The 24,172-nt window shown below is 38.7% G+C and overlaps 3 protein-coding genes across 13 annotated transcripts in view; 1 reads left to right on the top strand and 2 right to left on the bottom strand.

Moving 5' to 3' along the window:
* dysc (whirlin protein dyschronic) overlaps positions 1 to 13,756 on the top strand; it is a 62,733-nt gene extending 48,977 nt beyond the window's left edge. For 6 of the 9 annotated variants that reach the window (XM_012293185.2, XM_012293221.2, XM_076537206.1 and 3 more), the window contains 4 exons: positions 2,412 to 2,636; positions 8,678 to 8,983; positions 9,078 to 9,156; positions 9,353 to 13,756. In XM_012293185.2, coding sequence (XP_012148575.2) covers positions 2,412 to 2,636; positions 8,678 to 8,983; positions 9,078 to 9,156; positions 9,353 to 9,495 — 753 coding nt within the window. In that variant the 3' untranslated portion in view covers positions 9,496 to 13,756. Of the gene's footprint in view, positions 1 to 2,411; positions 2,637 to 6,795; positions 8,984 to 9,077; positions 9,157 to 9,352 lie in introns of those variants that run through there. The other 3 variants (XM_076537209.1, XM_076537211.1, XM_076537212.1) reach the window with 2 other exon arrangements.
* Positions 13,757 to 16,386: 2,630 nt separating this feature from the next.
* On the bottom strand, positions 16,387 to 20,339 carry LOC100881590 (leucine-rich repeat-containing protein 23). 3 transcript variants are annotated; one of them, XM_076537060.1, is made up of 3 exons: positions 20,262 to 20,339; positions 19,202 to 19,583; positions 16,387 to 17,078 (listed from the first exon to the last, which is right to left on the bottom strand). In XM_076537060.1, exons 2-3 carry the CDS (start codon positions 19,568 to 19,570, stop codon positions 16,458 to 16,460), a joined length of 990 nt encoding a protein of 329 aa, XP_076393175.1. In that variant the 5' UTR covers positions 19,571 to 19,583; positions 20,262 to 20,339; the 3' UTR covers positions 16,387 to 16,457. The 3 variants fall into 3 exon arrangements, with proteins under 3 accessions (XP_076393175.1, XP_076393174.1, XP_003699983.2); XM_076537059.1 differs by having other exon boundaries at positions 20,184 to 20,306; XM_003699935.2 differs by lacking the exon at positions 20,262 to 20,339 and having other exon boundaries at positions 19,202 to 19,832.
* LOC105663544 (uncharacterized protein CFAP97D2-like) lies at positions 20,316 to 21,371 on the bottom strand. Its single transcript, XM_012293105.2, has 2 exons — positions 21,066 to 21,371; positions 20,316 to 20,640 (listed from the first exon to the last, which is right to left on the bottom strand). Exons 1-2 carry the CDS (start codon positions 21,126 to 21,128, stop codon positions 20,416 to 20,418), a joined length of 288 nt encoding a protein of 95 aa, XP_012148495.2. The 5' UTR covers positions 21,129 to 21,371; the 3' UTR covers positions 20,316 to 20,415.
* Between the last annotated feature and the right edge of the window lie 2,801 nt (positions 21,372 to 24,172).

Below are 24,172 nucleotides of genomic sequence, written 5' to 3' on the forward strand. Positions count from 1 at the left end.
CGCACCATGTGTGTCTTGTACTGTGATCATATAATTCATGACACACCATGTGTGTCTTATACTATAATTTTATAATCCATGACGCACTATGTGCGTCTTATAAAATAATCGTACAGTCAATGACGCATCAGGTGCGTCCTCTAAAATAATCGTTCTGTCGATGACGCATCATGTGCGTCTCGTACAATTGTTCTATTAAATGACGCACCATGTGTGTCTTGTACTGTGATCATATAATTCATGACGCACCATGTGTGTCTTGTACTGTGATCATATAATCCATGACGCACCATGTGTGTCTTATACTATAATTGTATAATCCATGACGCACTATGTGCGTCTTATAGAATAATCGTACAGTCAATGACGCATCAGGTGCGTCCTCTAAAATAATCGTTCTGTCGATGACGCATCAGGTGCGTCTTGTACTGAGATCATATAATCCATGACGCACCATGTGCGTCTTATAGAATAATCGTACAGTCAATGACGCATCGTGTGCGTCTTATAGAACAACCGTGCAGTCAATGACGCACCGTGTGTGTCCTTTAGAATAATCATGAAATCAGTGACGCATCGTGTGCGTCTTATAGAACAATAGTACAGTCAATGACGCACCGTGTGCGTCATTTAGAATAATCATGAAATTAGTGACGCACCTTGTGCGTCCTATAGAACTAGTGCAGTCAATGACGCACCGTGTGTGTCCTTTAGAATAATCATGAAATCAGTGATGCACCTTGTGCGTCCTATAGAACTAGTGCAGTCAATGACGCACCATGTGTGTCCTTTAGAATAATCATGGTATGAGTGACGCACCATGTGCGTCATTTAGTGTAATCCTGCCATTAATGATTGATAACGAAACTCAAATAAATTTACTACGAGTAAGTGTATATCTCTGAAGAGTAATCTAGCAGAAATCTCGTATTCGTTACGCAATGTTTACGCAATGGTAATTTTACATAATTATTTCTCTACCAGTGGCATACGCAATAAATATTTTGTAACGATGATTGCGATAAATATTTTAAGGCCTGACCTTTCGAGACACTTCGCACTTAAAGGTTCAACGTTCTACCACTGTTAATTATTATTTCCGCGTTCGAATTAGTAACTTTTGTTCGAATACAAGGTCCATTGAACCGGCGTTACGTAAGAATTCGAAAGCAGTTCGTGACACCTACTCGCTAGGTAATCAGGTAGTCGTTCATGGAATCGATAGGTGGATATCCTAATATCTTTATGATTAATCTTAATATTTTATATTAGGATAATTTTACTGGACGTTTGCGAACGAAAAAAATCATAGCGAAAGATTTAATCCGCAATGGCCTTCGAAAATCGTTTTCGATCGAATATTACTTTATCGGGTTAACGCCTGTTTTATTAGTCGATAATCCCTTACGCCACTGATAACGTATCGATATTTACTCGTTCGTATTCCTTGTAGCCAGCGTGTTACCAGATTAGATAAAACTTGAAGAAGCGTTCGCTGCAAGTTCTGTTCCCATAATTTTTATTTACTAAATCCCAGGAAAATTATACCAATATTTTCGGAGAAATGTCCCGAGGAACCGTTCCACTCTGAAAAACGCACCTGGTTCTTTGGACACCCGGCTCGTAATTCAGTCGCGGTTACCCACTAACCTTAACCGAGCGTGCGAAACGGTGATAATGATGGCGGTCCGATAATAGGTCAACGTCGAAGAAAGTTTTCACCGGTGTCGTTCCGTTATGTTCACATACAGGGTGTTTCCGCTCCTTTCATGTCTCAAATCACCGTAAGAGACAAAGACGATGTTCTTCAACTACTTTTCCAAATAACATTCGTCGAATTCGCATATTCTTTCGGTACATGATGAAGAAACCGACCCATCTCACAATCTGGGTCACTTATGTATCGGGTCATATATTAGTGAAATATTTTAACGAGAGCAATTACGTGGTCATGAAAGCTTAAATATTACAATAGACTATCAATAGTCTAGGCTATTTATCAATGGTAGTTTAGATAACGTAGCACAGTAAGGTCAGCTCCATTTTCTTACCATATGTAATTTTTAAGCTCCGTCACCTCAGACAAACGTAGAATTTATTATTTTGACAGTATCCGATGCATGTTATTAGAAATATTTCCCTCTAAAATCCTCTTTAGCTTGAGAGTAAGCTGAGAGTGACTCTCTATCGCCCTATCAAAGTATCGGATCTAGAAATTATCTCCTAAACCTCTTCCTAAAACCATACTTAAACCCATCCCTCGAAGGGTAAACGAAGAAACGAAGGAAGTTGACGTAAAAAGCAGGACCCCAATTAGGTCCTATGGGTCGAATGTACCCCCTAATATAACACGCTGTAAACGGGGCTAACACGAGGTTTTTCGATGTTTTTCTCCCGGCGTCGCGACGCAGGAAAGCGACGGTGGTTGCGATGGTAGCGACGCCGAGATGATCGGTAATGGGAGACGAGGAGGAGGAACGGAAAGGGATCGCGATATGGAGGAGGATGAGGACGAAGGAAGGGAGGAAAGGAGCTCAGAGGGTGGAGGTGGTGGAGGTTTCGGTGGTTGGAGGTCTCACCTGCTCGGTGGGCTAACGCAACGTGTCAAATCCTGGTACTGGGGCGCCAGGCCCCTCGTAAGTTTTCTATCAAAACGAAACCACAACACACAGATATCTACCAAGCACAAGACTTTCTACTGTTTCTTTTACCCTTTTGTTCCTCCTGTTTTCATCTTTCTTTTAATGGAGCTGTCGGACTTTCGGGATTAGCCCTTTGCACTCGAATTTTTCTTCTTTGGAAACTTCGCTTGGAACTTTTTCCTTCGACTTATACTCTTTTCAAGTTATCTTTCTTTTGTTACTGTGCTCTGTTACTTGGCATTTACAAAATGTTAATTACAGAATGCGTTAAATGGTGAGTTATCCTTCGAGTGCAAAGGGATCACGTGTCTGGAAATTCTTGCTAATCTCGAAATTAACCCCTTGCACTATTTTCACGGATTTGACGCAGTCGTTACAGTCGTGACGCACCTAGGACATACTCATGACGCACTCGTGACACACTGGAGATCACGCTGTGACGCACTGTTGACGCACTCTTGATACATCTTTGATGCATTCATGACGCATTTGTGACGATCGTGACGCACACGTGATGAGTCTGACACAGTCAAGAGTATGGTGACGCACTCATGACGCACTCGTGATAAGTCTAAGACACTTGTAAGGATCGTGACGCACCCATGACACACTCATAACACACTCATGACGCACCCATGACACATTCATGACGCACTCATGACGCACTCTTGCTACATTTCTGACGCACTCATGACGCACTCGTGACACACTCGGACCAATCTGACATTCGTGACGATCGTGACGCACTGGTGACACACTTGGATCAATCTGACATACTCGTGACGCACTCGTGACGCACTCATGACGAGTCTAAGACACTTGTAAGGATCGTGACGCACTTGTTACAATCGTGACGCACTTGTTACAATCGTGACGCACTCTTGACGCATTAGTGACAAGTCTGACATATTCATGACAATCGTGACGCACTCATGACAAGTCTAAGACACTCGTAAGGATCGTGACGCACTCGTGTGAATCGTGACGCACTTGCTACAATCGTGACGCACTCGTGACGCATTTAACAAACTTATGAGGATCGTGACGCACTCTTGACGCATTAGTGACAAGTCTGACATACTCGTGACGCAGTCATGACAAGTCTAAGACACTCTTAAAGATCGTGACGCACTCGTGTGGATCGTGACGCACTTGTTACAATCGTGACGCACTCGTGATAAGTCTAAGACACTCTTAAGGGTCGTGACGCACTCGTGTGGATCGTGACGCACTTGTTACAATCGTGACGCACTCGTGACGCATTTAAAAAAACTCGCGAGGATCGTGACACACTCTTGACGCATTAGTGACAAGTCTGACATACTCGTGACGATCGTGACGCACTCACTAAAGTCGTGACGCACTCATACTTCAGTCACGATCAATTCTACAATTGACATAAAATCTTCAATCTTCTTCGTTCATTTTAATACGATAGTGATCAGTGGCGCACCTAAATAGTGCAAGGGGTTAATAAGGTAATTTCAGTCTGGATAAACAGCCCTAGTCCTCCGCTATTCAAGGAGATTTAACGAGATAATGTTCGACTCATTTTTGTTCCGTTTTACCGGAAAACAGATTTGCAAAATCGCGAGGAATCGGAAAAGCAGTAAAATCTGTAACAAAAAGTGTTGCCTCGATTGACAAGCGTTTCGAAGACGGCAAACACACGAAGAAACTTTTGACAAACTCTCGGGAAGCTTAAAAGTTTCCTCGAGCATACACATTCGACCCGAAAGATTTTTCCGAGGAAATCGTTTCCGGAGTGAAAGTTCAGAATGTTAAAAAATATTCTCGCGGCTGAAAGCCAAGAAAATTTTCGAACGTTCGGAGTCATTTGGCATGTCCCAGTTATATCAACCTCTCTATTTATTTATCTCTTTAGTTGTCTCTTTCTGTCTCTGTCACCAAGATCAATTCTCCTGTTCTGCTCTTAGAGATTTAGCGAACTGTTAGTACGAAATAGCGTTAGGTGTGTACGTGTACTTTTTTTCCTTAGATGTCTTGCACATGCTACCTTCGAATTTTTCTCCTTAAATTATCATTATTATTTTTATTCAACGCACGAATATTGTAATTACACCGTGACCGTGTCATCGTGTACGCATGTCTACACGATCACGCGTGCACGCGTTCGAGCATCTACTTATCAGAGTGTATTTTACATAGATGTCTTGTTGGCATGCACGATCACTTTACTCACAAAACCGATTCGGTAAGGGGAACGGTAGATTAGATCGAGAGTCACTAGCTTAGAATTCCATCATCATACCCTGATTAGCCACTTACCCGAAGACAGGGAGTTAGAGTTTGCCTACTTTTCGTTTCCTTCTTTCGTATTTTTTGTTCGGTCGCTTCTTTCTTTTGGATTAGCTGTGCCATCTTCCACTCGGATGGGCGTCGGAAAATACTCAAACACTTCTCTTATGGACTCCTAAAATTCTCAAAAACCAATTCATTCTTGACTTGGTTGATATAAATTGCTCTCAGTAAGAAATTAACATCTTCTGCAATTGGAGTGCAAAAATATTCAAACACTTCTCTTATGGACTCCTAAAATTCTCAAAAACCAATTCATTCTTGACTTGGTTGATATAAATTGCTCTCAGTAAGAAATTAACATCTTCTTCAATTGGAGTGCAAAATATTCAAACACTTCTCTTATGGACTCCTAAAATTCTCAAAAACCAATTCATTCTTGACTTGGTTGATATAAATTGCTCTCAGTAAGAAATTAACATCTTCTTCAATTGGAGTGCAAAATATTCAAACACTTTTCTTATGGACTCCTAAAATTCTCAAAAACCAATTCATTCTTGACTTGGTTGATATAAATTGTTCTCAGTAAGAAATTAACATCTTCTGCAATTGGAGTGCAAAATATTCAAACACTTCTCTTATGGACTCCTAAAATTCTCAAAAACCAATTAATTCTTGACTTGGTTGATATAAATTGCTCTCAGTAAGAAATTAACATCTTCTTCAATTGGAGTGCAAAATACTCAAACACTTCTCTTATGGACTCCTAAAATTCTCAAAAACCAATTCATTCTTGACTTGGTTGATATAAATTGTTCTCAGTAAGAAATTAACATCTTCTTCAATTGGAGTGCAGAAATATTCAAACACTTTTCTTATGGACTCCTAAAATTCTCAAAAACCAATTCATTCTTGACTTGGTTGATATAAATTGCTCTCAGTAAGAAATTAACATCTTCTTCAATTGGAGTGCAAAATATTCAAACAAACACTTTTCTTATGGACTCCTAAAATTCTCAAAAACCAATTCATTCTTGACTTGGTTGATATAAATTACTCTCAGTAAGAAATTAACATCTTCTGCAATTGAAGTGCAAAATACTCAAACACTTCTCTCATGGACTCCTAAAATTCTCAAAAACCAATTCATTCTTGACTTGGTTGATATAAATTGCTCCCAGTAAGAAATTAACATCTGCAATTGGAGTAAAAAATATTCAACCACTTCTCTTGAAGACTAAAATTTTGAAAGACTACTTAACTTCGTTAACAAAAATTGTTTCCGATTCTGATGCCCACCGACGTGGAATGACACGATAGACCTAGGAGGAGTAGGAAGTTTGTAGGAAGAAAGTCTTGATCGGTAATGGGACGCAATCGAGGACGGTAAATCAGCAGAGAAAGTGTAGACAGAAGTTTTCACCGCAGGAAATTCGCTGGGAGGGGTAATGGAAAATCTCAGATGGTGAACTTTAAAAGCGATGTGTCGATAACGTGACACGTTCCAGTTACGGTGATTATCTGTTTATTTTAAGATTCGGACAATGCGCGATTAGCTTTTGTTCGGGGAAGAGAAATCCCAGGGCGAGGAACTTTCACCGTGATCGCGTTTCCCTAGCTTCTCGGGTCCGATCGGACCCATTGAAAGTTCACGATCATTGTCCATATCATACACGAGTGGTTTTTCTGATATTAATAACGCGACAGACACCACTACCACTACCACACCACCACCACCACCACCACTCTGTTCGAGCACCACCAACACCCAACTGCTACCAGCCTATCAGCAAGCATGACTTAATTTTTTACTATACTCTTGTGATACCTATATCGATATGTATTTATATCGTCACTTACGTCTCAACACGATGTCATGTACGATTGCATATAGGTACCGGAAGGGATGTGCACCGTTGTGGAGAAGCGAAGCCCGGTAGGCAAGTTGGCCAGTGCAAAGGACGGGAACCTGAGGATCCTGAGCGACCTTCGATCAGAAATTTTCGAGTATACTCGAGTGGCATCGCTGATCGAACCTCTGGCAATTCATAGTAAATTTATTCTGATGAATTTCAAATCCAGAACTTTTTCAACCCAGAAGACGTAATTTCAAAGTGAAGATAATCTAATTTAACTGGCCCTTAATTTAATCGAACTTGCGAGTATTAAGACAAACGTTGTTAATTTGTTATTTGTTGAAGACGATATTTGTTGCGCTCCGACCAATTTCCTGGAGTTTCAGATCACCGATGCCATTCGAAGCCGAGTTTGTTCGTTGAGAGTAATCTAAGTAACCAACTTTACAGACTACCAGGACTCCCTTCGACTACAGCGTGCACAGAAACTCGTCAGCATCAGCCTCCTTTAGCTCTTGTGTGCTGTCGTCGTGCGTGCTCGGGCTGACTTTGACTACGTGACAGCAATCGAGTATTCTCCATCGCTCCATTTTCAAATTTTGCACGAAAATCTGACTCTGCAGGAAGACTGGAAGATAAATTAAGATATCTTTGTAATGTTAAACCTTAATTTACAATTAGACAATCATTCGCAATTAGCTAATTATTGCTATAAAGTTAAAACAGCGAAAGTTATAATGTTGAATTTTGCCTTCAGCAATTCTTGATTACATAGATTTTAGTCAGAATTCAGTTCAATATTCTACTGCAGTGAAAATACGACTTTGGTTTGTCACATACAACCTGCCGTTACATGTGCGTCATGACTGCGTCATGATTGTGCCATGAATGCGTCATAAGTGTGTCACGAGTGCGTCAACGATTGTACTGTTAGTGCGTCATGATTGTACCATAATTGCGTACGAGTGCGTCATGAGTGTGTCATGAGTGTGTCATGAATGTGTCATGAGTGCGTCACGAGTGCGTCAACGATTGTACTATTAGTGCGTCATAATTGTACCATAATTGCGTATGAGTGCGTCTTGAGGGCGTCATGAGTGTGTCATAAATCTGTCATGAGTGCGTCACGAGTGTGTCATGAATGTGTCATGAGTGCGTCAAGGATTGCGCCATTACTGCGTTATGATTGCGTCCTAACTGCATCCTGAATGCGTCTTGCGTGCGTCATGATTGCGTCCTGAGTACGTCCTGAGTGCGTCATGATTGTACTGAGTGCGTCTTGAATGCGTCATGATTGCGTCCTGAGTGCGTCTTGATTGTACCATGAGTGCGTTATGATTGCGTCCTAACTGCATCCTGAGTGCGTCATTGTAGTACCATGAGTGCGTCATTATTGTATCTTGAGTGCGTCATGATTGCGTCCTGAGTGCGTCTTGATTGCTGCCTGAGTGTCTTGAGTGCGTCATGATTGCGTCCTGAGTGTCTTGAGTGCGTCCTGATTATACTATGAGTGCGTCTTGAGTGCGTCCTAACTGCATCCTCAGTGCGTCATTGTTGTATCTTGAGTGCGTCTTGAGTGCGTCCTAACTGCATCCTCAGTGCGTCATTGTTGTTCCATGAGTGCGTCATTATTGTACCTTGAGTGCGTCATGATTGCGTCCCGAATGCATCTTCATTGTACCACGAATGCGTCATGATTGCGTCCCCAGTGCATCACAATTGCACCATGAATGTGACACACTATTGCATATCAAGGTTTAACATTCATCAAGGCCGAGAATTGATGTCACCCTCGTATTTCCAATCTAAAAGCAAGCGTAAAGCCAGTTAATCGACTCGATTGCCGTCGCGAAGCCGCAAGGTCGACCGGAAATCGGATGCTAGACTTTCGTCGATAAAACGTAGCTCTGCCCGTTTCAGGAACTCGCGCACAAGCTCTCGCGGAGCTTCGACATGCAGGAGGCGCAGCTGCTGGAGGAGGGTGGTTCCGGTGGCGGGCCCGCCGGAACCGCGGGTGCCGGGGGACCTCCACGACGACACCACAGCGCCCAACGATTGGCGAGGAGCGAGATGTCCGAGAGAAGGGAAGAGGACGGCGCCCTGGTGGTGCCCGACCATCAAGGCAACCTGAGGATCACCGTCAAGAAGACCAAGTCGATTTTGGGCATTGCCATCGAGGGCGGTGCCAACACCAAACATCCACTGCCCAGGATTATCAATATTCACGTGAGTCTGATGTTAAAACCTTTCATACTAGATTGTTTACAAACTCGATAAGTTTCTTTATACTATTGTGAAAGATGTTAATATGTGTTCACAGGATAACGGAGCTGCTTACGAAGCCGGTGGCCTCGAGGTTGGTCAATTGATTCTAGAAGTTGATGGTCACAAAGTCGAAGGTAATCGCAAGTTAAAATTAAAGTAGGCTACCTTATCATTACTAGAAACGCGATGAAAGTTATCGTCAGCGAGGAGAAATCCTCCATCTGCAATTATAAATTCATTTCAACGTTAAGTAGTTTTCGCTTTCGTAGTCTTTGCACAGATGCTTTCTACCTGTCCCGACTGCTTCTAAAACAGTTTCTCGTTTTGCAGGACTGCATCATCAGGAGGTGGCGAGACTGATCGCGGAATCGTTCGCGAGACGCGATCGCAACGAGATCGAGTTCCTGGTGGTCGAAGCGAAGAAGAGCAACCTCGAGCCGAAACCGACGGCTCTGATTTTCCTGGAAGCGTAGCAGGAATCTCCCACCTCCGAGCCGGAGCCACCGTAGCCCAAAATGACCAGAGCTCGACCTCTGACTCGCTTGGAGTACCGTCGGCATTAACATCGCCGACTCGGTCGAGCTCTTCGTCAGGTGCTGAACGAACCTGGCCTTGGTGGTGGGAACTATCAAGAAAAATCCAAAAAGAAACATTGATAACGTGAAACGCTGCAACGAAGTCCTCGTTGCCGAAGAGTTGACACGAGGGAAAAGAAATTGTTAAGGAGAGACACTTGTAGTGTGACAGGAAGTTGTGCCAAACTAGGGATTGTTTCGTGTACTAAATACTCGGACTTCTTCGGAGAAGACGTGGGTGCCATTTTGGGATCATCGGATGACACTTTGTTTTTGTTTTGTGGATACCCATGAACTCCTCGAAGAGACACTCGAGCACATGGGCCACGCCATCTTGCGAGACGCGAACACTGTTGACTAATGCGTTATCGGCGATCCTGGCTACGTCGATCAGGACTTTCGTTGATCCACTTTTTTGGCGGGTCGTTTAATGGCATCACCATGACGTAGGTAGTTCCGATCGGTCCACGGATGCAGCTCTCGCGCTTTCAGATTTTTGCGGAGGAGCTTGTTTTTCAGATTCCACGGTTTAATCGAACGTTCTTTCAACGAATCGTAAAACACGAACTGCCACGTCATCCACTTAATTCGTAAGAAGGAAGGTTAAATGTACAACTAGACGAATAGTGTCGTTAGAACAAAGGTGAATGTCGTAAAAAAATGTCAATATCAAAATGTAACAAACGACAGAGTAATCAGCTGAGAAAAAAAAGAAAAAGCATCTATTTTTCCACGCAGCTTCATCGAGAAACATCGATAGAGTCGACGAAAGTCCTGAACGAACCACAGCGATTAACATAGACTTATTACGGGAATTGTTGAGGCTTAACAAAGTATATTATATACACACACACATATATTATATAATATTATCGACTATCGTAGTGGAATTGCAAACTACTAATCGGACTCGAGCTTCGCCAGTGCGCGAAGAATAGAGTTCGATAAATATTTTTGACGTAGCTATTGATCGAGTTTCGAAGGATCGGTCGAAGAATTACTGTTAGATAACACCGGTGGCCGATCGAGAAGATAGGATTTGGAATCTCAGTTTTGAGAATTCTGGCACTCGGATATTTGTACATAGGACGCTATCTAACTTATTAAAATGTAATCAAACTCGAGAATATTTCAATACCGAACGACGAGACTTTCCACACGATTGTAATCTAAGAATGGCTATTTCGAACGACCGACATAACTCATTCGGTACGAATTAATTTCTATTTTGAAAATCGTAATCATCGGTGTGCCATGTTCTCGAACAGCAACCTGGACCCTGATAAACGTGCCAAACAAACAGAAAGAGGAAGTAATAGAAAATAAAAAACAGAATCGTTGCTGATGCAAGACGATTGCACAAATTTTAAAATGAACCGAGGACAAAACAATAGATGCTTTCTACTTAAAAAGAAAAAACGTGCTAGTGTCTCTTCCTGTGTTTTCAAAGCGACCTTTTCTAAAAACCATTCACATCGTTCCAGAAACGGACTAGAGAAAAAGGAAACTCCGAAAAACTGGGACGCGAAAGCAGATGATATTTTTGTAAAACGATTACGCAGCAGCGATTTAAAGATCTCAGCCCACATATCCGACAATGCCTTTTGCAGCTTTAAACAGGAACGAGGGGAAAGAGAAAATGTTTAAACTTATTTCAATAATTGCATCGTGCGGGAACTTTATTTTCAATCGATTCGACTCTTTCTGATTATGCAAAGCGGGAAAGCGGCAAAAACTGGTTCTACCGTTTTTTCTGTGGAAACCGTGACCGTAACGTTGCTTAATTACGCTGCTTTCAATTTCCACTGAATACTGGTTCATGAACAAAGTAAACAGGGAGAAAATTAGGCTATGAATGGAAAATGGTGGTGGTTATTTATATGAAAAATTTCATTGTAATTGTCAGCGTGGAACAAGAGAATTACATAAAAATTTCTCCCACACGATGTTCGCAATTTCCAAATTTAACCCCGGTGCCAATCGCTTAAATTAAAAGTCTCTTTCCCCTCGAGCATGTAATCATCCCTTGCAACAAGTGGCATCGTAAAAATCGATTTTGAATTCATCGAAAGCGTCGAGGCTCGATTGTAAGGAAACTTGTTTCAGTTCCATTTCCGAAAAACTGCGAATACAGATTGTAAGTCAAATTTGACAGAGACCGATGTCTCACACACGAAATATTGAATCTGAAATCGATAACTGATTGTCAAGAAAGGGAAACCAACCAGTCGCGATAGACCGTAGATGTAATTCGAACTAGAGAGAATAGATTCGTGCGTTTAGGCTTCCTTTGAGATCAAAGTCAGCGATTATGTATAACAGGCACAAACTGTAATTGTAGGCTTATAATTTGTTTTAAATGGTATGTTACATTGCGACAGGGGTGAATTTGGGAGAAAGAACCTGTTAGTGTTTGTGGGAGACCAGGGAGATCCAGGGAGAGACAGGGAGAGCCAGGGAGATCCTAAAGTAAAGATAAATATGGCAAAAAGGTTCTTTCTTCTCAATTTGCCCAAAGGAAGCCTAAAGCGCAAAGTTAGTAGGTGTCTGAAGTAGAAAGAAACCGGACACAGTTTCAAAAGTCACCGCGACAGATTAATCTAGCAAAGATTTATTTTTTCAACGAGAGATAAGGAGAGAAAGAGCCAACGGACACGGACTATAACCTGTTCAGCTTTCGCACGTTCACATTGCTTTTTCTCTCGATCGACCGTGGGTGTGACGCGCGTCGATCTTTGCGAATCTAAAAGGACAGAGGCTTCCTTTCAAATCAGTAGAAACTTAATGGAAAGATTACGAGTCTGTAAATGATTAACACTTCCTGCGTTACAATTTTGTAAGAGTTGCTTTCTGAGTTGGTTTTCGTTGAGCGTTTTTGGTTCTCTGTATTTTATAGCCTCGTAATCGGAGAAGATTCGCGAGACGAGGATCGTCGAAGCGTGACGTGAAATCAATTCGAGCGCTAATTGTAAAGCAAGGCGTAACTGTACTCGTAACGTTTCAAAAGAACACTCTGTACATAAGCAACATGCCCGTTCATACGCATTTCATAGGTCGTCCTTTTTGCAGTCGATTTCGTACACCTTAGAGACACGAATACACGAAAATGGTTTGGGAGAATAGACGCGTCGTTAATTAGCGCGTCGATTAATACGTTCACCGTCGTGGAACGAAGCACCGATGAAATTGTTACACGAAAACATGTACACGAACGAAGCGGAACACGTATAGGGTGTGAAGGAAATTCACAGAGATAGTCTTGTATTTAACAGCTGTTTATGTTGATGTACAGTGGGTCAGCGTTTGTGCCCTCTCAATTTATATCTATATGATACTCTCTCAGAAATGTTATACTTGCTATGAATTTTGTTAATATAAGATTGATTAGGTTAGGTTAAGTAAGTTGTAAAATTTCTCTGCTCAAAGTTTTGTATCTTATTTCATTTCTGTTTGACTAACGTTAGAAGTTTGATATTGGTAAACGTAGAGATTATAACTAGATTGTGAACATCTGTGGTTTGTAAAGGTGCGCCTCATGTTATAAATCATTGTAACAAGTTTGGAGTATGTAAAACTTTCCGGAAGGGAAATACTGCGTTAAATATGTATTTGTGAAACTATGCGTAGTGTAATTGTTATACGTTGTAAGATATTCTATATTGTTTTGTTTATAGTGAAATCTAAAAGCTTGTAAATGTAACGCATGAGTGAGAAGGTGCAGATGTGGTGGCTTACTGTATGAATTTGTTACCAGTTGGGAAAAAAGGTTTATGTATAGTGGAAGTTCTGCGAAAGCAAAATGTCAAAATTAAATAACTTATTTTCTTTACACCCTGTATATACATACACATTAATACGCATAAATCATATGTATAAAGAAAACCCATCGTTTCTCGCGATCGTATTATTTAATTATTGTTAAATCGCAAACGCTTTGATTGTCCGTTCGAGTGTTGCTGTTCATTATTGTTATCGAGATCATTGTAATCACCAATGAAAACTGTAAAGCGTTAACTATTATCATCGCAGTTGTTATTCTATTTTATCGGTTATCATAATTATAGATTATTACGAATCACGACTGTTATTATTATTCATCATCGTTTACAGCGACAACGGCGATTATTATTGTAATTGAATAAAACGTTCACCACGAGAACTGGGAGTCTTTATTAGACCTACAATTTTGCGTTGCGCTTATTTATTTTCAGGTTAATTTATTTTGCTGTAAATATTTGCATAAACGCGGAAAAAGAAGCCTACAACAACGGTAAGTTGTTCAAGTTTCTAATTAATGAACTAGGAACATAACACGCATCATAAATCATAAGTTATAGACATAATAAATCTGAAATAATTGCAACATTTCAAATATACAGCGCGTTTTCTGAAAAAGATACACCTAGTGCCATTTAGCGGTGAACGACAAAATTAAGGAAACACAAAATTACGATTTTTAGCAAAATTATAAATTTTTTTGCAGTTTTCACGCTTGCAAATTGTTCTGTAACCTCAATTATAATAGGAAAACAACTTTTTATTAAGCTGGAAGCATTAGAAAGGAAAATGAAAAAAAGTAGCATTTCATGGACCTAAAAAAGTCTAGCCATCTAGCGGTGAAAGGTGGGAACTAATGGAACTAAATTTTCATTATATCTTTAATAAAAATCTTGCATTTATCGATATTTGTAATTTACCAATATCATTAAAACGCTTAAAAATTAATTAGTCATGTATTTCTAAGCATATTATGGTCATTTCAGTAAAAAAAGTCGATATTCAATACATAAGTATGAAATCGATGGGGCAATTCGGAAAAGTACTACTAGCGCCATCTAGCGGTAGGAATCAGGAACTAAATTTCAAGTAACAGGAGCGCAGAATAGTAAAAGAGGTATGCGGAGTAAGAGGTAGCTCCCGCGCAAACCAGTGCGCATGCGCAGTAACAGGTGTACCGCGCAGCCACGCGCATGCGCAGTAGCGGCGTCACCTTGTATATGCAATAATTATATATGCAAAAATCGTTAATTACTCATTTTCTGGGCACAATTTATGAACTTTTACGATTAAAGAATGTACAGTGATCCTTTAGCTACATTCTCGTATACTATTTGTTCAGATTCGTGGTCGCAGTAATTAGTTATTAATGAATTTTGTACCGCAAGTCGGCGCATCATACGGTATACATGCGCTAATTAAAATTATTAATTACACATTTCCTGAGCATAATTTATGCACGTTTATGATTAAAGAATAAAGAGTGGTCTCTTAGCAACTTTCCTATATCATATTTGTCCACATTATTGTTCCCTGTAATTAGTTATTAATGAATTTTCAATTGCTAGTCGGCCGTGTCATTTAGTACACGACAGCTAATTAAGAAAAATTAATTACTCGCTTTGTAAAGACATTCTATGAACTTTTATGATTGAATAATGATCAGTGAGTCCTTAGCTAATCTCCTGTACCATATTTGTTAGGATTATGCACGTATTTAGTGCACTACAATTTCAGTCGCAGTCAGTATTAATAACTAATTAACTACGATTAAAATCTGAACAAATATGACGTGAGAAATTAGCTATGCAATTATTGACCATTCTCCAATCATAAAAGTGCATAAAATGTAATTAGAAAACGCGTAATTAATTATTCCGTATTAGCTCATATGACAAGCCGACATCCGGTGGAAAATTAATTAATAACTAATTACTGGAAGCAATAATCCGAACAAGTATGACATGAGAAAGTAGCTATGGGATCACTCTTCATTCTTCAATCATAAAAGTACATAAATTATACCTAGGAAACGCGTAATTAACGATTTTAATTAGCGCATGTATACCGCGCACCGTGCCGACATGTGACACAAAAATCATTAATAACTAATTACTCTCTACACAAATCTGAACAAATAGTATATGAGAAAGCAGCTAAAGGATCACAGAACATTCTTTAATCATAAAAGTTCATAAATTGTGGCTACAAAATGAGTAATTAACGATTTTTGCATATATAATTATTGCATATACAAGGTGACGCCGCTACTGCGCATGCGCGTGGCTGCGCGGTACACCTGTCACCGCGCATGCGCACTAGTTTGCGCGGGAGCTACCTCTTACTCCGCATACCTCTTTCACTATTCTGCGCTCCTGTTACTCGAAAATTAGTTCCCGATTCCTACCGCTAGATGGCGCTAGTAGTACTTTTCCGAATTGCCCCATCGATTTCATACTTATGTATTAAATATCGACTTTTTTAACTGAAATTACCATAATATGCTTAGAAATACATGACTAATTAATTTTAACGATATTAGTAAATTACAAATGTCGATAAATGCAAAAATTTCATTATCGATATAAGGGAATTTTAGTTCCATTAGTTCCCACCTTTCACCGCTAGATGGCTAGACTTTTTTAGGTCCATGAAATGCTACTTTTTTTCATTTTCGTTTCTAACGCTTACAGTTTAATCAAAAGTTGTTTTTCTATTATTATTGAGGCTATAGAACAATTTGCAAGCATGAACACTGCGAAAAAATTTTTAATTTTGCGGATAATTGTCATTTTGTGTTTCGGTATTTTCTGTATTCAACGCTAGATGTCGCTAGCTATACCTTTTGCAGCAAATGCGCTCAAGTATAAATTTTGAGAAGAAATTCAGAAATTTTGTTTTTAAGGTAGTTGTAGCTGTCTATGTTAATTAGTTTGCATGCAATTACTGTACTCTATATAATTGCTATAATTTAAAATTACAGGAACATAAGGAGAGCTAAGTCCAGAAAAATTACACAGAACATCAAATTTAATTTTCCATCGACAGAAACCATAGCAGACACACATTTCAACAGTCTCCCATCAATCTATCGGTACACTCAAATCCATATCACCAAACGTGGTCCCATCCCGAATCATCTGCGCCCTAAACTCCCTAGCATCCCTCTGCTCCCGATAGTCCACCGGATCCTTATCAATCCTCCTCAAATTCGGCAGCATCGCCAGCACAATATTTCTATACGTACTCTCCTCCTCCCCAGGATCCCCCACCGCAGGATTCTCCAAAACAACCAAAATCTCCAGCGCCGGTAAGCAACTCAACTTCTCCAGCTCCGATAACTTCGTCAATTCATTGTTCCTCAAATTCACATAACTGAGCTTCGCACATCTTGAATCAAACCCATCCAAATTCACCAGTTTATTACTTCTCAGATGTAAAATCTTCAGATTAATGAGTATTTCTAGACCTTCTAATTTCTCTATCTGATTCTCTGCTAGGTACAAGTGAGTCAATCCTGGGAAGAATATACCGTTGGTGGTTGTTAGTATGTTTCCTCGAAGCTCGAGGGTTTTTAGGTTTGTAAGGTCGTAGGGGTTTAGGGTGACTTCTTCTATGTTGTTGTAGTTGAGTTCGAGGCATTCGAGGAGATTGTGGGAGATGCCGAGGGTGGATGTTAGTTTGTTGTTCTTTAGAGTCAGCACCTGTGGGAAGATGGATAGCGTGTTAACTGAATACTCTTCACGTTCAGTATGATACTCTTTAATATCAGTGTGGTGGAATATTTGTTGCAATAATATTTGTTCTTCTGCAAGGTTATTACACCTATTGCAAAGTAAATAGTGTGTTAGGGGTAGTTTTCAAGGTTAATTTTATTTAAATTTTGCTTGGTCCTCAGTGTCAGCACCTGTGGGAAGATAGATACTGTGTTAGGGGTAGTTTTCAGGGTTTATTTCATTTAAGTTCTGCTTGTAGTTCGGGGTGAGCTCCTGTAGGAAGATGGATACTGTGTTAAGTTAGGGATACTCCTCGAGTTATATTGGGAGGGAAGAATATTTTTTGCAATCTTCTCCTGCAAGGTTATTGCACCTATTGCAAAGTAATTACTGTGTTAGGGGTAGTATTCAAGGTTAATTTTATTTAAGCTCTGCTTGGTCTTCAGCGTCAGCACCTGTGGGAAAATAGATACTGTGTTAGGGGTAGTTTTCAAGGTTAATTTTATTTAAATTTTGCTTGGTCTTCAGTGTCAGCACCTGTGGGAAGATAGATACTGTGTTAGGGGTAGTTTTCAAGGTTTATTTCATTTAAGTTCTGCTTGTAGTTCGGAGTGAGCTCCTGTAGGAAGATGGATACTGTGTTAAGTTAGGGATACTCCTCGAGTTATATTGGGAGGGAAGAATATTATTTGCAATCTTCTCCTGTAAGGTTATTACACCTATTGCAAAGTAATTACTGTGTTAGGGGTGGTATTCAAGGTTAATTTTATTTAAGCTCTGCTTGGTCTTCAGTGTCAGCACCTGTGGGAAGATAGATACTGTGTTAGGGGTAGTTTTCAAGGTTTATTTCATTTAAGTTCTGCTTGTAGTTCGGGGTGAGCTCCTGTAGGAAGATGGATACTGTGTTAAGTTAGGGATACTCTTCAAGTTATATTGTGATGGTAGAATATTCGCTGCAGTGTTCTTCTACAAGGTTATTAGTGTGAGGACCTGTTGCAAAGTAAATACTGAATTAATTCATAGATACTCCTCAAGGTTGATGTCACTGAAGTGTCCCACAGTTTCTGAACACCTATTGCAAAATAAATACTCTGATAATTCATAGATACTCCTCAAGGTTTACTTTATTGAAGTGTCTTACAGCTTGTGAGCACCTATCACAAAATGAATACTGCATTAACTCATAGATACTCCTCAAGGTTGATGTTACTGAAGAGTCCTACAGCTTCTGAACACCTATCACAAAATGAATACTCTATTAATTCATAGATACTCCTCAAGGTTGATGTTACTGAAGAGTCCTACAGCTTCTGAACACCTATCACAAAATGAATACTCTATTAATTCATAGATACTCCTCAAGGTTGATGTTACTGAAGAGTCCTACAGCTTCTGAACACCTATCACAAAATGAATACTCTATTAATTCATAGATACTCCTCAAGGTTGATGTTACTGAAGAGTCCTACAGCTTCTGAACACCTATCACAAAATGAATACTGCATTAACTCATAGATACTCCTCAAGGTTGATGTTACTGAAGAGTCCTACAGCTTCTGAACACCTATCACAAAATGAATACTGTATTAACTCATAGATACTCCTCAAGGTTGATGTTACTGAAGAGTCCTACAGCTTTTGAACACCTATCACAAAATGAATACTGCATTAATTCATAGATACTCCTCAAGGCTGACATTACTGTAGAGTCCTACAGCTTCTGAACACCTATCACTAAATGAATACTGTATTAATTCATAGATACTCTTCAAGGTTGATGTTACTGAAGAGTCCTACAGCTTCTGAACACCTATCACAAAATGAATACTGCATTAACTCATAGATACTCCTCAAGGCTGACATTACTGTAGAGTCCTACAGCTTCTGAACACCTATCACTGAATGAATACTCTATTAACTCATAGATACTCCTCAAGGCTGACATTACTGTAGAGTCCTACAGCTTCTGAACACCTATCACAAAATGAATACTCTATTAATTCATAGATATTCTTCAAGTTTAATTTCTTTGAAGTCCAACTACACTGACAGACTATAAACTAGTCCCTAAATTGTACCTAAACCTTATTCCTATTAACAATATAACAAACCTGTAAATAAGGCATGGGGTCCAGCTCCGCAGAGTCCAAAACATTCTTATCAGCGCGAATCATCAGAAGGTACGTCATGCAAGTAAGAACCCTCAACGCCTCCGTAGTTAATCTATTCCCAGAAACATCCACGTAGAGCACGTATTTGAACTTGGGTATCACCTGTATGTCTGTCAAGCCTTTATTAGAAGCGTTCAGTCCTAAATAAGCGTAACCTAGCCCAGAGTCGCATTTTCCTAGGGTGTGAAGACACTCTCCGGCTTCTTCGAAGGATAGGGCTCTTGTGGTGTCTTCGAGGATGGAGGAGGATTTTGGGGTGGGGTATCTGTCTTCACCCTCTTGTTCTTCGTACTCTTGCGCTTCTTCCATTGAACTTTATTTTCTAGAATGATACTTTGTGGAGTTGGAAGCAAATTTGTGGTAGTTTTGTAGGTTGATTGGAGGAGTAGGGTAGGAAATGGAGAGACTGGGTAGGTTAGGAAATTAGAAATTATTGTTTAGGGTAGTTGGTAGTTAGGATATTGTTTATGAAGTTTGGAGTACTTTGGTAGCTTGATTAAAGGGGTGAGAGATTAGGTAAATTAGGAAATTAAAAATTATAGTTTTGGATTTTTGGTAGCAAGTTTGGAGTACTTTTGGTAGATTGATTAGAGGGGATGAGACATTAGCTAGGTTAGAAAATTGAAAATTATTGACTTCTACTTTTAGTAGCAAGTTTGGAGTATTTTTGGTAGACTGATTAAGGGGGTGAGACATTAGCTAGGTTAGAAAATTGAAAATTATTGACTTCTACTTTTAGTAGCAAGTTTGGAGTATTTTTGGTAGATTGATTAAAGGGAGTGAAACATTAGCTAGGTTAGAAAATTATTGTCTGATAGTTTAAATAGCAACTTTTTATTACTTTTGATAGCTTGACTAAAGGGATGAGACATTATCTAGGTTAGAAAAATTCAACTTATTGTCTTGTACTTTTAGTAACAACCTTGTCTTACTTTCTATAACTTGACTAAAGGGGTGAGACATTATCTAGGTTAAAAAAATTAAACTTCCTGTCTCGTACTTTTAATAATTTGTCTAAAGAAGTAAAATAACAACTGGATCAAGAAACTTAAACTTGAAGTTTGGAACTTTATCCTTCATTTATTTGAAAAAGTACAAATGTACACATAAAAAGCTTCCATGTAAAGAGTTCCAAAGTGAAGAAATGATTAGTATTAGCGAGTTCTGATGCATCGAGACTCGTCCCACTTTAATCTGTGGCTCCCTTCAACCACCCTTTTCCGGTGCATAATATCGCGCAGCTTTTTTAGGAGAATGAAATTGTCTCTCATGATTCGGTCTTGTTTTTCTCTCTCCAACTGCAAGCCCTTCGCGTTGAAGACTACGTGAGGTCTATCTTGAGGCGGATTCACGTCGATAGCACATGTTGCTTCTTTCACCTGTTTAACATTATTATTATTTTTCATTTAGCTTCAAAGAGTCATTCCTTTCATTTAGTTTAAATATTTATTTCATTCATTTAGCTAAAATAGTCATTTCATTTATTTAGCTTGAACATTCAGTTTATTCGTTTAGCTTAGATATTTATTTCAGTCATTTAACTCAAATATTTATTTCATATATTGAGCTCAGATATTTATTTCAATCATTTAACTCAAATATTTATTTCATATATTGAGCTCAGATATTTATTTCAATCATTCAATTTAAATATTTATTTCACTCATTCAATTTAAATATTTATTTCACTCATTCAGCTTAAACATTTATTTCATTCATTTAACTCAAACATTCACTTCATTCATTCAATCTAAACCAACCGACTTCACTCTTCGTCTCTTTATTTTATTGATCACAGATTTACCTTCAAACGATGTCGTTCATATTCTCTGAACTTCCAGTTGAAACTTTTCTTCTGACACGACATAGTGGTTGCTATCAAACTTCAAACTGTTTACACGCTACACCGCAAGTTTCTTTAGCAACGCTTTAACAAAGTTTTATCGATATCTTCTTCGGTTTCCATGTTGCGTTACTTTTAATTTCTTCGCCTCGTATTTGTAACAAGAAATGCAACAAGAAATGCAACAAGAATTGTAGCAAGAATTGTTATAACAAGAATTATACAATTCATTTCTTTACCTCGAATTTGTAACAAGAAATGCAACAAGAAATGCAACAAGAATTGTAGCAAGAATTGTTATAACAAGAATTATACAATTAATTTCTTTACCTCGAATTTGTAACAAGAAATGCAACAAGAAATGCAACAAGAATTGTAGCAAGAATTGTTATAACAAGAATTATACAATTCATTTCTTTACCTCGAATTTGTAACAAGAAATGCAACAAGAAATGCAACAAGAAATGCAACAAGAATTATTATAAAAAGAATGATCATTTACAGTAACAAGAGTCATTGCAATTTAAACAGAAGACTCAGCCATAAACATAGAACACTGGTTCGAATTTCTGGTACTTTCCACCGATCGAAACGTGCAGGGTTCCCCACATCGTGCACACGTTGCTGCCTCATGTGTGTTCGTTTACCCCTACCACGTCTCGCAACCCCTTTGACGTAACACGTGACACGATTGGCGAGGTGGTGAACCAATCGACTGGCACAGAGGCGTGACCTAATGCGACGCGGGCTTTTTTTTCGTTCCGTCGCGACGCTCGTGAAATTAATTTCGTCGTGCTTGGCATTCATGGCGACGCTGGCAAATTCAATTTTAGTTCAATGAATTCTTTCGGCAAATAATTTTTAGATGGTAAAATTTCTTTTATCTGGTGTTTTATAGGGTGGTTGTTTCACATTTTATACTGTTTCAAATTTTATACTGTTTCAAATTTTATATTGTTTCAAATTTTATATTGTTTCACATTTTATATTGTTTCACATTTTATACTGTTTCAAATTTTATATTGTTTCACATTTTATATTGTTTCACATTTTAAATTGTTTGACGATTCTCTTCGTAAAAGAGGGATGCATTGAGGAGACACTTTAGAGAATTATGGCAATTTAGAGGCAACAAATTTTACAGTGAAAGTATAATAAAAAAATGGAGTTAGAGACCAAAACAGTTGAGTAAAGTTTCCAGTGCAATTTCATAGGATTGTAGAGTGATTTGTAGAGAGATAATAATCTCCACGAAAGGACTTCCAGAACAGTCAAGTAAATAGACACCAATAAACTTTACTACCGTCAAGTCATATTCCAAGAGTGTTTTTACAAATTTCCAGAGACGGTCTCCGAAATTACCAGAGAATATTAAGAGTACACCGTTGACCATAAAGCACCCTTGACCTGTCGTAAAAATCGCTCGTAAAACTGAATCTCTAGACTAGCTTACCTGCAACTTCTATCTTAAGCGTTTCTGCATACAAATGTTTATTGCTCGTTGCAATTAAAATACAAATCCTTCGACTGCGTACTCTCAGTGTTAAAGAACTATGTGCATTCTTAAAATTACCACGGTTTTTATATTTATGAGTTTGCTTTTGCAAAGCTTGCAATTTACATATTTACAGATGAAAATTATTCAACTATGCTGTTAGTTACATGTACATACTAAAAGAGTTGTATGTTCATTTTTAAATTTACAAAGGTTTTTAAGTTTATAAAGCTTGTTTTTACAGAGTACATTTTTACAAGCTTCATAGAGTACCTTCATATTAAATTACTCAAGTGAAAAAGCTTCATAGGGTAGCTTCATATAATATTAAAGAAAATAAAAGCTTCATAGGGTAGCTTCATATTATATTAATAAATTAAAAGGCTTCATTAACTAACTTCATAGGGTAGCTTCACATTGTATCAATAAATTAAAAAGCTTCATAAACTAGCTTCATAGGGTAGCTTCACATTGTATTAATAAATTAAAAAGCTTCATAAACTAACTTCATAGGGTAGCTTCACATTGTATTAATAAATTAAAAAGCTTCATAAACTAACTTCATAGGGTAGCTTCATATTGTATCAATAAATTAAAAAGCTTCATAAACTAACTTCATATGGTAGCTTTATATTGTATGAATAAATTAAAAAGCTTCATAAACTAACTTCATAGAATAGCTTCATATTGTATCAATAAATTAAAAAGCTTCATAAACTAACTTCATAGGGTAGCTTCACATTGTATCAATAAATTAAAAAGCTTCATAAACTAACTTCATAGGGTAGCTTCATAGGGTAGCTTCATAAAGTAGCTTCGTAATGTATAAATAAATTAAAAAGCTTCATAAAGGAACTTCATAGGGTAACTTCATAAAAGAGCTTCATAGGGTAGTTTCATAAAGTAGCTTGATAGGTTAGGTTCATAAAGTGTAAACAAAATAGGAGGTTCATAGTGTATCTTCGTTATTAACAAAATGTATTTTCCAGGCCTCCAAAATGGAACACTTCGCAGTCGGCATAAAGCGACAAAAGGAAGAGAAGAAAAACGGATACAGGGTATCCATGGCCAGTAATCGGGCAAAAGGGTCGTCGATCTTAATCGCGCATCGACAATGATCCTCTCAAATGGATGAGCCGTTGGCACTCGACAGAAACGATGAAGATCTCTTTTTTCTCTCTCGAGGGGATACACGTTGTTACAGCTAGCAGACCCCACGACACGTATTTCCCGTATCTACGGGGGATCCAGCCAATCCTGTATATCATATTATTCGGAGCTTCCTCGTATGTGCCTCGCCCATCTTTTCATGCCCACGGAAAACGGCTTTCAGGGGAGGGCAGCTGACACGTAAAACACTCTTCTTTGTTGCACTTGTTTAATATGTAATAAAGGAGAATGGAGACTCTGAGCTAATTCATTCTCTTGTCAAGGTTCAAGTTTTCTTTAAAAAATGTAACGCTTAACGAAATAGAAAAAATTGCAACACATAACAAAATAGAAAAATGCAGCACATAACAAATTAGAGAAAATTGCAACATTTAATAAGACAGAAAAAATTGCAACACATAAG

Source organism: Megachile rotundata, chromosome 11 (genome assembly GCF_050947335.1).
Source record: "Megachile rotundata isolate GNS110a chromosome 11, iyMegRotu1, whole genome shotgun sequence".
Classification (NCBI taxonomy): Eukaryota; Metazoa; Arthropoda; class Insecta; order Hymenoptera; family Megachilidae; genus Megachile; species Megachile rotundata.

What these genes read in the sequence shown, in the direction of transcription:
- LOC100881590 (XM_076537060.1), bottom strand. Translation starts at nt 19,570, where the DNA reads ATGGAAGAAGCGCAAGAGTACGAAGAACAAGAGGGTGAAGACAGATAC. An exon ending in ACCCCATGCCTTATTTACAG is followed by an intron (nt 17,079 to 19,201) that starts GTTTGTTATATT and finishes ATCTTCCCACAG; the next exon opens with GTGCTGACTCTAAAGAACAA.
- LOC105663544 (XM_012293105.2), bottom strand. Translation starts at nt 21,128, where the DNA reads ATGTCGTGTCAGAAGAAAAGTTTCAACTGGAAGTTCAGAGAATATGAA. An exon ending in ATGAACGACATCGTTTGAAG is followed by an intron (nt 20,641 to 21,065) that starts GTAAATCTGTGA and finishes AATGTTAAACAG; the next exon opens with GTGAAAGAAGCAACATGTGC.